We start from the raw sequence: 16,573 nt of genomic DNA on the forward strand, positions 1-16,573 counted from the left end.
CAAATATAATAATACAACAAATAAAAAATATAAATTCAAAAATATAATATAAAATAAATCATTAATTTAAAGTTTGAAAGATACAAACACATATATATGCCTTTTAAAAAAACCAACAAAAAATATTGTTTAATAGTTTAAATATAAATAGGGCAAGTGCAAAGTGAGTATCGGAAAAATTGTTAACCCTCATTTCCGCCTTATTTGTTGTGAAGGGAAAGTAAAACCCCTCCATTAAAGGCAGGTGAGGTACGTACTTGTGGGAGGCGGGTTTAAATTGTCCTTCCTACCTTAAAAGTGTAGTACATAAGAGTTTAGGGTTTTCTCAACTAAACCAATCCATTTTATACTTGGATTAGCTAATGGGCCACCCTACATGGGCTTTTAATAATGTGGCTTTATGTTAATTCAATTAAAAATAAATTTTAGTAACTCTTTACTAAAATAGTCAGGCCTAACAATTTACATAATAAATTTTTATTAAATCTATCTTAAGAGGATGTTTCATGTCTTTAATTGAATGGATTGAGAATAATGTTCCCAACATGCTACATGTGATTACTAATGTTTTGACAGTGCAAAATCTCACTTCGGTATATCATAGTAACCAGCAATTATTGTGAGATTATTGGTTCAAGTAACAATAGTTGGTAGAACGCAAAAATCTCATAGTGGTCCATTTTAGTATGTCTCAAACACTTAAGACATACTAATATATCAATAAAAAGTCTCCACTTGCATGATCAAGATAGATCATCATAATTGACATGTTACGGTCTTTGCAGATAAATTGCTTTATTTCATCACCGACCACAAATTAGGGGTAATGAGTTTACAAGGAACTTATGATTTAGATTTTCTCTATGTGAATCTCATTCTCATACCTAAATCACATACAATACTCCCTATGGACTACACTAAATATCTAAAAACTTATGCCCAAACAGTCATGGAAAATAGCACACTTTAATTAATCAAGGAATGTCACACATATTACACTCAAAGACATATATAGTTTGATAGTTATAATAGGAAAACGAGGATACGAAACTTTGAGAATGTTTTCTCCATAAATATAAAAAATGCCTCAACCAATGAAATGACAAGGCTCTTAGCAAAAATATATAGTATTTTAAACTGTCAAAATTTGGTATGAAAAAAGAAAAAGAAAAAGAAAAATAATTGTTAGTCAAGTGATTGGTCTAGTGACCTAATTCAGCACATGAAATTATGTTTTCTATCTTTTCTTTTCTTCTCCCACCCCTAATTTTTTTTATTTTTTGGTTTCTCTCACATGTTATTACTGTTCTGTCTTTTTTTATTTTTGAGAAGGATTACTATTTTGTCTTAATGTATATAGTCTTATATATATATATATATATATATATATGCTATTTTATGAATAATATACTTTCTTTTTTCTCTTTTCTTTTTATTTATTAGAAGGTTAGGGAAAATGTACTATATGTTATAGCTCCGTTTTTTTATGAATTTGGCTTATCTCTAGTACTTTTTTAACTAATTCCAATTAAAAAAACACTAGAGATAAGCCAAACTTTGTTTTGATATAAAGATAGTTTTCCGTGTTTTTTTTGTGTTTGGTAGCATCAGAAAAAATAAATTAAAGGAAAACTATTTTTAATCAACAGAAACAAAAAATATGGCTTATTTTAAGAGATTGTTTTCCATTAAATTTTTTTGTAAAACAAATCTATCTCTCAACAAACTAAATAAGTGAAATTAGAAATTATTTATCAACTTATTTAAAATTGCTATTAAACATAGAAAAATAAGATAATTTTATTAAAAATATATTTTTTTTAAAAATAGCTCACTTTCTAAAAAACATTTTCGCTAAAAATACTAATACACGCTGTCTCAAAAAAGAATTAATTTTAATTTTATTTTTGTTTATAATCTTTTAGGAATGGCTTAGAAGATTCCATGAATGAATGAATGATTGAATTCCATAAAATAAAATGGGTCCAGTTAATGTGTGCCCCACATATTAAGCTATCCATTTTTAGAAACATTTTCTTGAAAATTGAAAAAGTATTGACAGTTTTTTCAATTCCTGAAAAAATGTTTCCAAAATTAGATAGCTTAATGTGTGCCCTTAAGACACACATTAGCAAAATCCACATAAAATAAAAACTTGGAACTTTATGACATCATCAAGGATAGAGAAATCTGTACTTGTAAAGTCCTCACATGCGCTAGATAATTGGGGAGTGATTGGCTAATGCTATTTATATGGGTTTGACTTAGATCTAATACTTTTTTAATTGAATATTTTCTTTTATTTTAAATACATAATGATAAGTGGTAGTATGTTTTAATCTCTACATTTTATTTAATTAGTGAGTGATGTAACAATTTCTTGTTAAAATAAAAAAAATTCAGTTAAAAAATACTAAAAATAAACTAAACCTCATTTATATAGAATCGCTATCATCACCTCCCGTGCGTAACCATGTGCTTCTACAAGTCTAAAACATACTCCATAGTTGGTAGTCTTGACTTTTGCCAAACAATCTTTTCTGTTTTTTCTTCTTTTTTCTTTTTTATTACTTTATATAAATAATGTAATAAATTTCTTTCTTTTCTGTTTTTGCTAATATTAGTAGTAATCTTTAAATTTTCTGTTTTTGCTAATATTAGTAATTTTTTTAAAAAAAAAATTGGTTTGGATTAGTGTCAAGTATTAATTGGTTCTTTTAATAGCCCTTATCCAATTCTGAATATAATCTTATCCAATATTTGAAAATCATCATCATCAATTTTCTTTGTTTTTGCTAATATTAGTAGTAATTTTTAATTTTTAATTTTTGCTAATATTAGTAATTTTTTTTTAAAAAATTTGGTTTGGATTAGTGCCAAGTATTATTTGGTTCTTTCTTATCCAATTTTGAATATTATCGTCTCCAATATTTGAAAATCATCGTCATCCAATTCTTTTGCCTTCTAAACCCTTTTCATTTTCCGAATCAATCTCTCTCTCTCTCCCTCTCACACATGGCACAACACAAAACAAAATACGCACGTACCTCAATCCAGCTCTCATGTTATATTTAAAGACACGAGCCTCACCTCTTTTCATACACACAGTGTCTCTCTCTCTTCTAGTTTAACTCTGTTTTTTTTTCCTTATATCTTTCTGGTTCTTTTTCTTTTCTATGAGAAAAAGAATACTGCGTCTTTCTTAAAAAGACAGTCATCACAAGGAAGAAGAAGAGGAAGAAGGGAAAATGGAAGGAGGGATAGCTACGGCCGATACATCAGCTTTTAAAGAATGCTTTGCTCTAACATGGAAAAACCCTTATATTCTTCGCTTAGCTCTCTCTGCTGGGATTGGTGGCCTTCTCTTCGGCTATGACACTGGTATATATAAATATAATTCTCTCTTTCTCTCTCTCTTTTTGGGTATCTATGTATGTGTTTGTGTATATTCTAAACATGATTTTTTTTTTTTTTTTTGGTGTGTAGGAGTGATATCAGGAGCTCTTCTTTACATTAGAGATGATTTCGACGAGGTGGATCGAAAGACCTACCTGCAGGTGATTTTATCTACTACCAAATATATATCACATAATCTATGCATGTCTTTGAATATGTCTTCATCTTCTCCTTGTTAATTTTATTCAGTTTCTAAAAGCCTCTCATATATGATAAATAAATGTTCCTATTTGTTTTTCCTAATATATATACATATAATAAATATTTATTTATTTATTTACCTTTACAATGGCTAAATTACCCTTAACAAGTTCATTATTATTATTATTGATGTAGAACTTACGTTTTTTTCTAACTTTTCCATTCTTAATTTGGCACATATGTAAACCTGAATTCGTGAAAAAAAACTAAAAAAAGTGGATAAAAAAAAATTAAGAAATCTTTTTTTTTAAAATATAAAAAACACCCAATATAATAATTTTCATGGATGTTTGAAATGTTGTTTGGACTAATGCTTTTTTCCTTACTTGTCGTGTTCGAGGCGTGTGACCAAAATTTAGTCATTATTAAATATATAAAAAAATTGGAGAAGTCTGTGTTTTTTTTGGGTAACATTAAAATTGGAGAAGTCTCTATTCAAGTCCCAAGCAAATGATTCTCAAAAAAAAAAAAAAAAAAAAGTCCCAAGCAAATCTTTTTTCCTTCTTTTTTAGATAAGTCTTTTTCGTTCAATTACTTTTTTTTTATTTTTTTATTTTTTTTGTTCTTTATTATGGATAAGAATCCATAGATAAAAAAAAAAAAAAAAAAAAAAAAAAAAAAAAAAAAAAAAAGATCTAGGTAACAATATAAGAGATTTAAGGATTAAATTCCACCTACCCTAAAACCGATCAACGGATCGCCACAAATTAAAATAGAAAATTTTATTGTATATATCTAAAAAAAGAATAAACTAGTGTTAGTTTGACAAGCGTCGTTTGTTATGTGGTCAGTATGTTGACAAGTGTCAAAACATTATTGAGCATGACACTTTTAGTCTTGACTTCACTTAATCAAACAAGACTCTTGCTTTTCTAATAAAACAAGAAGAAATTGGACCTAGAATATTTGGGTCAGCTCAGCTTTATTTTTTATGGGCTTTCACAGGCCCTTCACAACTGTGAAGGTCCATTCGGCTTAATTTCTATCCATGAATCTATAAAATTAGTCATTCAATTTTTACACAATAATACATTTTTTTAATAACCAATATTTACTAATTAATCTGCAGTATTCTGTTAAAATTTGACTAATTTCAATTTAAATTTTTTTTCTGAATTCTAAAAACCTTAAATTTACTCACAATGATTTTGGACTCTGTGGCATCTCCAACCTTATTAAACAAGGGACAGAAGTGAATTCACAAGATTCAATGATGTGATAAGGGTTTGGTTAATGAATGTTTCTAAAACATTTGTTAATGAATTATTTTAAGAAAATTCTGATACAACTTTTAGGAGAAATATAAAAAGTTATCAAAAATATTAATTACTTTTTTTTTCTTATAAAAATTTTCTAAAAATATTTCCTTAACCAATACCCTTCCATTAACTATTCCCATCTAATAATTCCTATTAAAATGTTTAAAAAAATTCAAAGTTGCTTTTTTCTTTTATATAATCTTTATTGATTCGAACCAAGAAATTTAATCTCAAATCATGGTGTGTATATATATTGGGGGTGGCGGGTTAGGGGATTTGTAGTAATATACTAATATATAGTTATCTAAAAATATATATAAAACAGAACACGAACTTTGTTTCTAAAAAAAAAAAACTTTTTGCTAACATCATAATAATATGCCATGTAAGTTTTTGAGGTTTCAATATTTTACACGTCATTATTTTATTATATTTTTTTAATTAGATATAAATTATATTCCATATTTAAACCCTCCTTTAAAATTTTATCAAATCATATCTTATTTAAACATTAGAATATATAGTTCCATATACAAATGTAATCATAATAAATAACTATACTAGTTCTATATAAATTTTTTTTTTAAAAGAACTACGCTAATATTAATTAATTACCTTAATTATTGAATTTCATATTTTGACAAAAAAAATTGTTAAAAAGGGAAGAAAAAAAAATCATATTTTGTTAAGTTTTCTGGTGCAGCATTGCATCATTGTATGAGTTATCGATTAGTTATTTATTTATTTGTGTGTACTTAACAGGTTCAAAATTAAAAATCCATATTATTACTAATTTGTGAAACTAAAATGTATTTTAAGTTATTAACTGTGTTTGGTGACAATACATGTGTATAGGAAACTATAGTGAGCATGGCACTTGCAGGTGCAATTGTTGGAGCTGCTATTGGTGGATGGTTGAATGATCGCTATGGAAGGAAACCTGCACTTCTCATAGGAGACGTTTCGTTCTTTATTGGAGCTGTGATCATGGCTGCTGCCAATGGCCCACCTCTTCTAATTGTTGGACGTATTTTTGTTGGATTTGGCGTTGGAATGGCATCAATGACATCCCCTTTGTACATTTCTGAAACTTCCCCAGCCAAAATACGCGGCGCCCTCGTTAGTACCAATTCATTTCTTATAACCGGGGGCCAGTTCCTTTCCTACCTTATCAACTTGGCCTTTACCGAGGTAAGCAAGCAAATGTAGTTGTAATTTTAAAGTTTAGGAGTGCTTGGATACTCATTCACATTTCACCAACTTGCATTGAGTTCAATATAGCATTTCAAAACACTAGTGGTAGTTGTTCTATTTGGAGACGCATAAAAATTTGGGCTACTAATTATACTGAACTTTTCCTTTGTTATTGTAATTGTGTTAACAAAACAGTATAATTTTGCTATTTCAACAGTTATTTTGCACTCTACAATCAGTTTTTCATTTTCATATATTGTAATGCTTGTACTCTAGGCAGCTGAAAAAGATGTTAACTTGCGTGTTTTTCTGTATAGGCTCCAGGAACATGGCGCTGGATGCTTGGAGTTGCAGCAGTTCCTGCTGTGGTGCAGTTTGTCCTGATGATGTATCTTCCAGAGTCACCCCGTTGGCTATACCGCAAGGTTCCTCTCTCATAAACTAGTTGTTTCATAGTCTTATATAATCGAATATATGCTTTGTTCGAATCAAAGATTGTTAAGCACGTCTTTTGAATTAACAGGGTAGAGTAGAAGAGGCAAAAGCTTTACTGGCGAAAATATACCCAGCCCATCAGTTGGAAACAGAGATGCAAGATCTACATGACTCTGTAGAAGCAGAGATTAAGGAAACAGGATCTGCTGGAAAGATAACCTATAAAGAACTATGGAGAACCAAAACAGTAAGAAGAGGACTAATTGCAGGAGTTGGTCTTCAGATCTTCCAGCAGTTTGTGGGCATAAACACAGTCATGTACTATAGCCCCACCATAATTCAGTTGGCTGGAATTGCATCTAATCAAACTGCACTCCTCCTCTCACTCGTCACTTCTGGCCTCAATGCTGCGGGCTCCATCGTGAGCATCTACTTGATTGACCGGACTGGGAGAAGGAAACTTGCTATTGTCAGTTTGTCTGGTGTGGTAATTGCACTTGCGGTTCTATGTGGAATCTTTTACCATACCACAACACATTCACCAGAAGTGACACCGACTATAACCTCTAATCTCCAAGATTACACCTGCCCAGATTATAGTTCGGCTGCAAATGCTAATAGTTGGCATTGTATGGATTGTTTGGCAGCTTCATCTCCAACATGTGGGTTCTGTGCCTCAGCCACTGATAAGGTAGATGTAAATTTCATTGTGTATCCCTCTAGAAAGTATTTTCTCAAATTCTAAATAACAGTGCTACTACCTCTTTATGGTTCACTTTTTTCATTTTATTTATTCTCACTTAACTTTGGCATTGTTATCCATCTTACAGTTATTGCCAGGGGAGTGTGTGATCTCAAATGACACACTGAAAGACATCTGCCAGGGAGATGATAGGCTTTGGTACACTAGGGGATGTCCAAGCAAAACTGGATGGCTTGCACTTTGTGGGTTGGCTCTTTACATCATATTTTTCTCTCCTGGAATGGGAAGTGTCCCATGGCTTGTCAACTCCGAGATCTATCCACTAAGGTATAGAGGCATTTGTGGTGGAATTGCTGCCACAGTAAACTGGAGCTCAAACCTTGTTGTATCCCAGTCCTTCTTATCATTAACAAAAGCTATTGGGACTCCCTGGACTTTCCTCATGTTTGGGGTCATTGCTGTTATAGGCGTAGTCTTTGTTTTGATTTGTGTCCCAGAAACAAAGGGCCTACCAATTGAGGAGATAGAGAAGATGCTGGAGAATAGAGCTATTCACTTAAAGTTTTGGAAGAAACGCTCTGATAATTCGGAGAAGAATATCGAAATTCCCTGAAAAGAAGTTCTATTTTGTTGAGCTTTGAGTAGGGAATCCTGGTAATTGGCCAATATTTTTATTTTTGCTAAACCGGGAAATTGGTCATTATAGTTTCTAATGGTACACTGAAATACCGTAAATTACTTTGGTCAATTGTAGTGTGTTTCTCTCTCCAAAAAAAAAAAAAAAAATTGCAGTGTGTTGGAAGAAGGATATCTATAATTTTACTTTTCATTGGCCAAAGTGTTGTATGGGGTCGAAATTTCATCTTGTATATAGAATAAAGAAGTTTCCTTGTGCATACTATTTAGCTATTGTCTACTGCTTATGAATGACACACCCAACAAAACCAATGGACCTCTGTCCACCCAAAATACTTCCTCATGTTATATTAGTTATTTATTGTATGGGCAAGACTTAAGTACAATATTTAGATGTTCTTCTTCATGTTCTCCTCTTAAAATTTTGTCATGTGAAATTTTTTCTCATACGATGGAAATGTATTTTTTTAGTTAAATAGTCACATCACATGGCTAAATCTTAAATAGAGAACCTAAGAAACAATATCTAAGATATTGTACCTAAATTTTGTCCCGATTTGCATCTATATACCCACACTTAAAATTCTTGTGTTGATAACGTTTGCGCCAAAACAAGCTCCTATTGCATTGAATACCTAAAGTAGATCATATCTTTACGTAACTGAAATAAATATATAGACCTATTCTTTGCTACTAGGGCAAGCCAAGAATTACATGTTGTATTTCATATTAACTTTTTAGACATTTGCAATCTAATAAATTTTAGTATATAATGTTATTATATTCTAGGATATAAAATTATAAAATTATATATAAATATATAGGGCAAGGCTTGTGTCCAGTGAAAATTTTCACTGGACACGGCAAGATTTGGACATGTGTCCAAGAGTGGACACATGTCCAATGAAAACTTTCACTGGATACAAGCCAGACCCATATATATATACATATAGAGATAGGTTCAAGTTACACCCAATATAACTCTACAAAAGTTACACCCTTTTTAAGTCATAGATTTCCAAAAGATCTAATAGTCAAAAAAATAGCATTAAATGCTAATTAATTTACACATTATTCACTTAATTAATAGTAGCTTTGTTTCTCTTTCTGTACTTATTGTTTAAAACATTATTTATATATATATATATATATATATATATTCTTTTTTGGGCATATATTTACAATACTCTTTCACCCTACATCTTCTTCTACCAGACTACCACTACTACTCTTTCTTTCCTTGTACAAGTCTGCAATGTCTTTCTTTGTTTTCCTTTTTCTTTCTAATTCTTTGTTCCTCTCTCTATTCTCTTGCGCCACTTTCAGATTGGACCTATTGTCTTCCCCACCTTACTTTTTTTTTAAAATTTTTTTTATCTCAATGTAGTTTCATCTAGAGCTTCTTTTTTCTTTTTTCCGCTAGGTAATATTTGACACCCATAACTCTTGAAACCCAAAGAAGAAAAAAATGGAAGAGAAAATTTGAAAACAAACTTTGAATTAGAAAAGTAATAGAAAATTAATTGTAATTGTGTTGTTGTTCCTGAGTTTCAGTTTGTAAAGTGGATTAGTTTTAATGGGCAAATAGATCTAACGAAGATTACTGGTTCAGAGAGTGTTGGTGCCCCTCCAAAGCCATAGTTTGTGGTAGTTCTTAAGACTTACTCTCTCATTCAAGAAGAATAAAAGAGATTAAAATTACAATCAAATTGATGATATGGTAGTAATTATCTGATGCTTATAATTGCTGCTCCTGGTGTTAATGTTTTTTCTTGAACATTTTGTGAAAGTGGACGAGGAAAGTGATAGAGGAAAAATGAATTACAGTGAAATAAAGAGAGAGAAAAAGAGAGACAAGAAGTAATTAATTAGGAGAGAGTTAATAAAGATGCTATTAATTAGGTAAATATTTAATGATGAGTTGAAAAAATTGTGTTTCTTTTTTAATCGTTAGATTTTTTGGAAATCTATAACTTAAAAAATGTTTAACTCTTGTAGAGTTACACCAGGTGTAACTTGAACTCATTTCATATATATATATATATATATATATAACACATTAATGGTTTGAGAGGAGATATTTCATATTCAAATCTTAGATCTCTTAAAAATATCAGAAGATGTCAACCAATTAAATTACAAGACTTTTGATTCATCATTAATCCCCAATATAAAATTACATAATGCACTCAATTACTAAGGAGAAGCACTTTGAATCAGAACTCATTTTTAGTTTACGATTTTGCAAGAAAATCTTATTCTTCTCAACCATTTGCTTTTACTTATAGTAGATTTTACCAATTCTTTCTTTGTATTTTAATGTTTGGATGCCACTAGAACATTAAGCGTGATTCTCCTTGAGAGTTAGGCACTTATATTTCAAAATCAGAATGAGGAAGGATTTGCTTAAGATGATTCCATGAACTTTTGAAACAAGCTTATAAATCATTTCTACATGTTAAATTGTTAATGCTTATATATTCAGAAATTTTCTATATAAATTTTAGTTTTAGGGATTTAAAAAAAGTGGTAGAAATTTTAAATATATGACTCTCCTAACTTATTTACGGTAAATTAAATAATATTAAATTCTTCACATGCTTTATGCCAGAGTTTTTTTTTTTTTTTTTAATTTAATTTTATTGTTGATGAGCTTTATGAGGTTATACTTAATAGGTAGATGTGAAAAGAACCAGGATCATGTAAATGACATTGTCCTAAAAACATTGAAATACTAAAGTTTGTTTGGTTGTCTTAAACATTGAAATCCAATGTCATTTAGTTCTTAAACAAAGATTTAAGAACTAAAGTTTGTTTGGTTGTCAATGTATAAAGCAAAATTTAAAAATTATTTTCATAGAACAAAACATTACAAATAAAAGGCCTTGAATACATGAAAATACTTAAAGTTTTTTATTTTTATTTTTTGCAATGTTCAATTATGTTAAAATAGATATGTTTAAAAGGGAAAATAAAAGGTATATAATAACTATGAAGTTTACAATTTGATGGTACAAATTTTGCCAAAGTAAATGATTATATTAAATTTTCTTTTGTTTAATGTTGTAATATAAGTACAATATTCATGTAAGAAGACATTAAGACAAGGTAATTCTGTTAATGCTGATTTACCAACTTCTTAATTAATATAAAGATGGATTTTCTTCTTTGAAAAAAATAAAAAAAGAAAAAGTTAAGAAGACATTTGTAGGGGCGGTTTTTGGGGCCCAGGCCCAGCAAGTAAGTGGTTCTGGCCTAAAGGACCCTAGACAATGAATTTGTAGAGAACGGGTTACAGAACTAGGGCTGAACGAAGTGAACGTTAGTTAATTGTATGCCATGCAACAGTCTGAATCATAAGAATATCTCATTTATGTCCACAGGATACCGGTCCGAGGAGACGTATGAGAACACCTCTTACTCTGATTAAAGACTACAGAATTCTTTAATCTCTCTCTCTCTCTTTTTTCCCTCTAAATTTTCCGATCCCTTCTTCATGGGGATTTCCTTCCCTTATATAGCCTCCTTAAATTGATAAGAGCCTTACACTTATTAATCATCTGGACCTTCACTTGAGTGCCTGTCCCATCGGACATCCACCTTATCTTTCTGTGAGTTGCATTGACCAATGTAACACTGTTCGCCTGTCTTCTCCACATTAATGCGGCTAGAAAAGTAGCTTCCTTGTATTTAATGCGGCAGTTGTGGTCTCTCCCTGGACATCCTATACTTTTGTTCTTCTCCCTGCTTTGTGAGGCTTATCCTTATAGAGAATAAGTTTGGTTCGGAGCTGGCGTAAAAGGTGTCTTTTACGCCAGCCAATTAGCCAATCCTGAAGCGACACATCAGCCAAAACATTTAAACTCAATACACCTTATTACATGCCATTATAACCCAATTAAAACCCCAAATGTTCCTCAAACACGTTCAAAGCTTCTTCTTCAAACGGCAAACCAAGGGCAGACTCTCCTCCTCCTCCCCACAACGGATCACCAGAGTTATTTTTAGAGCTTGAAAAAGATGCCGAATCCGCCGTTAGTCTAGTGTCACAATCTCAAGGTTTGTTTTCTCATGATTTGGTGGTTTTCCCCTATTTTTAATTTCGAAATATCAATGGGATTGGTTTTTTTTTGGACGTCAATCACTTGATTTGGTATGGGTTTTTCTGTTTTTCTTATTAGATTCTTAAATCTTAAGTGGTAGGTTCAATGGTAGGGAGATGGATTGAATATGAATGTGGTCAATTTTTCTTCATGTTTTCAGAAAAAATTATAAATCTTAAGTAGGTTTTGATTGGATTCTTAAATCTTAAGTGGTAGGTTCAATCCCATCTGATTGTGGTTCTTTAGTGATATGAAGGAGAATAGGATTTTTCACATTAAAAGAACAAGAACTAGAATGATGAGAATAAGATTCAGGACTTCTCTCTATTTTTTATAAAAAAATTTAAATAATTACGTCCATATTTATACTACTAATTTAGAAAATTCAAAGAGAACTTATAGACTTTTGTTTGGAGTAGTATTTTTAAGAAGCAATTAGAGTGAGGGTTGTATATAATAGAAGTGCATAAGGATTAAAATGATGTTACTAATTTTCCCTATGAGGTGGAAAAAAATTAAAGAAATTAACCAATTGCTAATTCTTGTTTAATTTCAAAGCAATAAACTTATGGTCAATCCCATTGTGCTCAAATTTCAATTCAGTCAAAAGATATGCTAATAAAAAAATTACGATTTTTACAAGCTGAAGTCATAACAGAATTTGAAGTACATTGGCAGATGCTAATGACATACTTGATACCACTTGGACAGAGTTTACTTTTTTTTTTTAAAAATGGTAATCTTTATAGATGTTCCAGATCTGTTGGTGAGAATTTCAAACTAGGATTGATTAAAAAAAAAAAAAAAATCAGACTAGATAGATGACAGCAAGCATTATGACTTAATGTTCACCATGAGGTTTGATATTTCTATTGCTTTGTTGTGTAGTTGTACCCTTCGTTTTGTATTGACTTCTCAAGACTTAGTGTTTTTATTGTCTAGATTTTTCAGCTAATGTTGGCTGCAGCTTATTCTCAATTTTTTCCCCAGCTCTGATTATTTTTCTTTTTTCCCAGTTGTGATGCAGAATTGCAGATAGATGGTTTTGAATACTTAAAAGAAAACTTCCCTACTGGCTTGACTGAATTCTTGGAGTATATGGCTAGAGTTGGTGAACAATCTGTCATCCTATGCCGATGTGGATATGAAGCCTAAACATCCTGTATTTTGAAGGAACAACTGAATCATTAAAACTTCCAGAAACTTTGATATGAATGTATTGTTAATTAGTAACTTTTAGAAAGAATTGTGATAGGTTTTACTTAAATGTATTTCCAATCCTATGATCATCTTTTGTATACCGAACCATGACAGGCTTTATTTTAAATGTATTTCCAATCCTATGATCCTCTTTTTGAAGAATATATCATGACAGGTTTTATTTCAAATGAATGTATTTTGAATTAGAGACCTTTAAACAGAATTGAGACTTTTTTTTTTTCCTAATATGTTTCCAAACCTGTGTGATAGGTTTTATTTCAGATTAAATAATGGAATTAAAAACTTTCAATTGTTGTGTTAAGTATTTAACAATCTCAAGTTCCTTTAAATATTGAATTGTGTCAGGTTTTATATAAAATGGAAGAAATTATTAAAAAAAATTTGAGATGTGTTGATAAAATTTTCAAGTTCTATTCACCTTCTTGTAAACTAGGTGATTCCTTCAACAAATTAACATTCTAATTAGTGGAAGTCTATCTTAGTGACATCTTAAGATTCAATAAGATTCAATAGAGAAATAATTGCCACTAGAAAGATCTCTAGAAGATTAGATTGTGATGCCAAAGGTATAGGTATTATTTACACAACTTCTGTAATAAGCCAATTGCCACTTGCAACATACCATTTGCATGATTTATAAATTCAGTTGTTCTCCAAAATACAAGGTTTTGCTGTGAAAAGAGCAAGAACTACAGAAAGTTAAAAGTATATAATTTCCTCATTTGAGGGTTTTATCCCCTCCATATCTATATAAATAGAAAACCAAATCTAGGAAGTGACTTTTGCTGATTCAGTTCTCCAAAATACAGGATTTTTAGGCTTCATTTCCATGCTGGTGTTGGATGACAAAGTGTTCACTAACTCTAGCCACATACTCCAAGATTTCAATCAAGATAGTAGGGCAGTTTTCCTTTAAATATTCAAAACCATCTGTCTGTATCATAGCTGGGAAAAAAAGAAAAACAGAATAAGTTGCAGTAACATTAGCAAAAAAAATTCAGACAATAAAAACACTTATAAACCCACTTGAATCTTGAGAAGTCATTTAAAAATTAAAAATAAAAAAATAAAAAGAAGAATGAAAAGTCATATACATCTTGAGAACACTCGTTCTAACCATTAACAAAAACTCTGTTGGCTATGTAATGCAAAGGGCACAACTACCAAACTTCCCACCCTTCCCCAAAAAAAAAAAAACCCAAAAAAGAGCATTAGAAACTCTGTTTTAATCAGTGCTTCCTTTTAGTCATTCATTCTCATGTAAATTTCAATGCTACTTAGTATAACGAATGCAGGTTTATGACTAAATAGTTCACCCAAAAAATAGAGTTTAGAGCTAAAAACATTATGACACATAAAGATATTATTAGTATGAACATGAGATAACATAATTATATATTATCCAGGATGACAACTGCAGGGTAGGTCACCTGCCTTCAAAACTAAAACTTTTTTGTTTATAAGTACCTTCAAAACTAAAACTTCCCATTTGGATGCATGATAAGAATTCATACAGTACTTAATACACTTAATCAACCTATATGGCTAACTAATGGACCTCAGAAATTCACAACTTGGCCATTTCAAATCAGTTTTTCATTTTGTCATGAATAAAAAGCCTATTAGGGAAGAACAAAAGAACAAACTTTCCAAATTATTGGATTGGCCATATCTTGATCAAAACAATTTGGGACCTATGACACTGACTCCACATCGCCAATTGAAATTAAAACAAAAGCTTCGTTAGGGAGAGAATAGGGTAGCTCATTCATAGCTAATATAGAAAGCCGATTAGAAAAAGCGCAGCCACACAAAAGAAGATATAACTGAATCTTGTTGTTCTTGGTTTCCATACAAAGGCATAATCTGGTTTAAGTAAATCTCATCTCACATTTTTAAGACATAAAAGAGAGTAAAAAAATCCCATTTCCCATGTTACATATTATAGGAAAATGAATGGTATGTATGTAATATTAACAAAAAGAACAATTCAACTAATTAAATGAATCCTTTCAAAAGAGAAACGGCAGAGCAATACTGGGGATCCAAATACATAGGAAACCTCAAAAAAAAAAGTTTCATAACTTAAAAAGGAAGCCCACAAAAATCATGATTTGGAACTGAAACACAATTCATAAGAACCCAGACTAGCTTGGAAAAAAAATTGAAGAACCACAATCAGATTGGTTTGAACTCCGGTGATGACTGTGGCGAAATGGAGCTCCGGTGTGAGGACGAGGAGGAGAGTCTGCCTTTGGTTTTCCATTCAGAGAAGAAGCTTTGAACGTGTTTGAGGAATATTTGGGGTTTTAATTGGGTTATAATTGCGTGTAATAAAGTGTATTGAGTCTAAATGTTTTTGCTGACATGTCGTTTTAGGATTGGCGGGCGTAAAGGGTGTCTTTTACGCCAACTCCCGACGTAACTTATTCTCATCCTTATAACCAATATTTGTTTGGAATGACTCCTTATTATGGATAGGATGCATGTTGGGCTCATATTTGGCGCTTCCGAGGAGACACTCCTCCTCGGACGTCTCCTTTAAATAAGTTTGGGCTTATTAGGGTTGGGTTGACAGTTGCTTTGGCGGCCCATTTTCCCTTTGGTCGTAGTTGGACTCTGTATAGGGCCCAAGGCCCGTTGTTTGACTTGGGAATTTTACCCTTACAACATTACATGTTGAACTAAGAACAATAGTTTAAAGGAAGAGCTTTCAGACTTGAGAGAGAGAGTTTTAGAAAAACTACCAAAGAAAAAAAAAAAAGTAAACAAGATTTAAGTTATAAAATGTGTAACATAAAATAAATGAAAAACCTACAACCATGCACATATTTTATATGTTTTACATAAACATAGTGATAAAGAAATACAACTATACAAGTGGTTTTTCAAAAAACAAAAAAACAAAAAACAAAAAAGATATTTCATAAAAACCACTATGATATTCACTATTGAATCCAATGTGAGTTGGTAATTTCTTTAGAAATAGTAGACTTCACAATCTCCCCTATGTTTTCAGGAATTTCAGGTCTTTGAAAGTCCAATTTGGCATACATTTAAGTCTAATCACATTAAACCAAAAAATCTGTACGGTACAATTTGCAATGTCACAACATATAAAATTCTGATGATAAACACAGTCCAACAATCTAGCTATGTATACACGAAAACAGTCCACATTATGTTCTGAAGGTTGCTGGGTTTGGATATTTTTCCAAAGCTGCTCTCATTTCTCTAATCCTCGATTGTACATTGCCAAACCATTCTCTATTCCATTTGTTCAACTCCTTTGTTTCTTTGATCTTCTTTCCCGCCATAAAAATGGGAGAGCCTCCAAGGTATGAACCCCAAGTATTTTCAACCAC

The 16,573-nt window shown here is 31.1% G+C and overlaps 1 protein-coding gene and 1 long non-coding RNA gene across 2 annotated transcripts; both read left to right on the forward strand.

Annotated features, from left to right (window-relative positions):
• Positions 1–3,092: 3,092 nt before the first annotated feature.
• Positions 3,093–8,197, forward strand: LOC115992385 (probable inositol transporter 2). Its single transcript, XM_031116570.1, has 6 exons — positions 3,093–3,381; positions 3,487–3,557; positions 5,772–6,107; positions 6,428–6,535; positions 6,634–7,236; positions 7,376–8,197. Exons 1-6 carry the CDS (start codon positions 3,249–3,251, stop codon positions 7,859–7,861), a joined length of 1,737 nt encoding a protein of 578 aa, XP_030972430.1. The 5' UTR covers positions 3,093–3,248; the 3' UTR covers positions 7,862–8,197.
• Positions 8,198–11,568: 3,371 nt separating this feature from the next.
• Positions 11,569–13,101, forward strand: LOC115992387. The gene is made up of 2 exons (XR_004092499.1): positions 11,569–11,943; positions 13,004–13,101. It is a non-coding gene; the product is annotated as an uncharacterized LOC115992387 (long non-coding RNA).
• Positions 13,102–16,573: the final 3,472 nt, after the last annotated feature.

The sequence above is a fragment of the Quercus lobata genome, chromosome 5 (assembly GCF_001633185.2).
Source record: "Quercus lobata isolate SW786 chromosome 5, ValleyOak3.0 Primary Assembly, whole genome shotgun sequence".
Classification (NCBI taxonomy): Eukaryota; Viridiplantae; Streptophyta; class Magnoliopsida; order Fagales; family Fagaceae; genus Quercus; species Quercus lobata.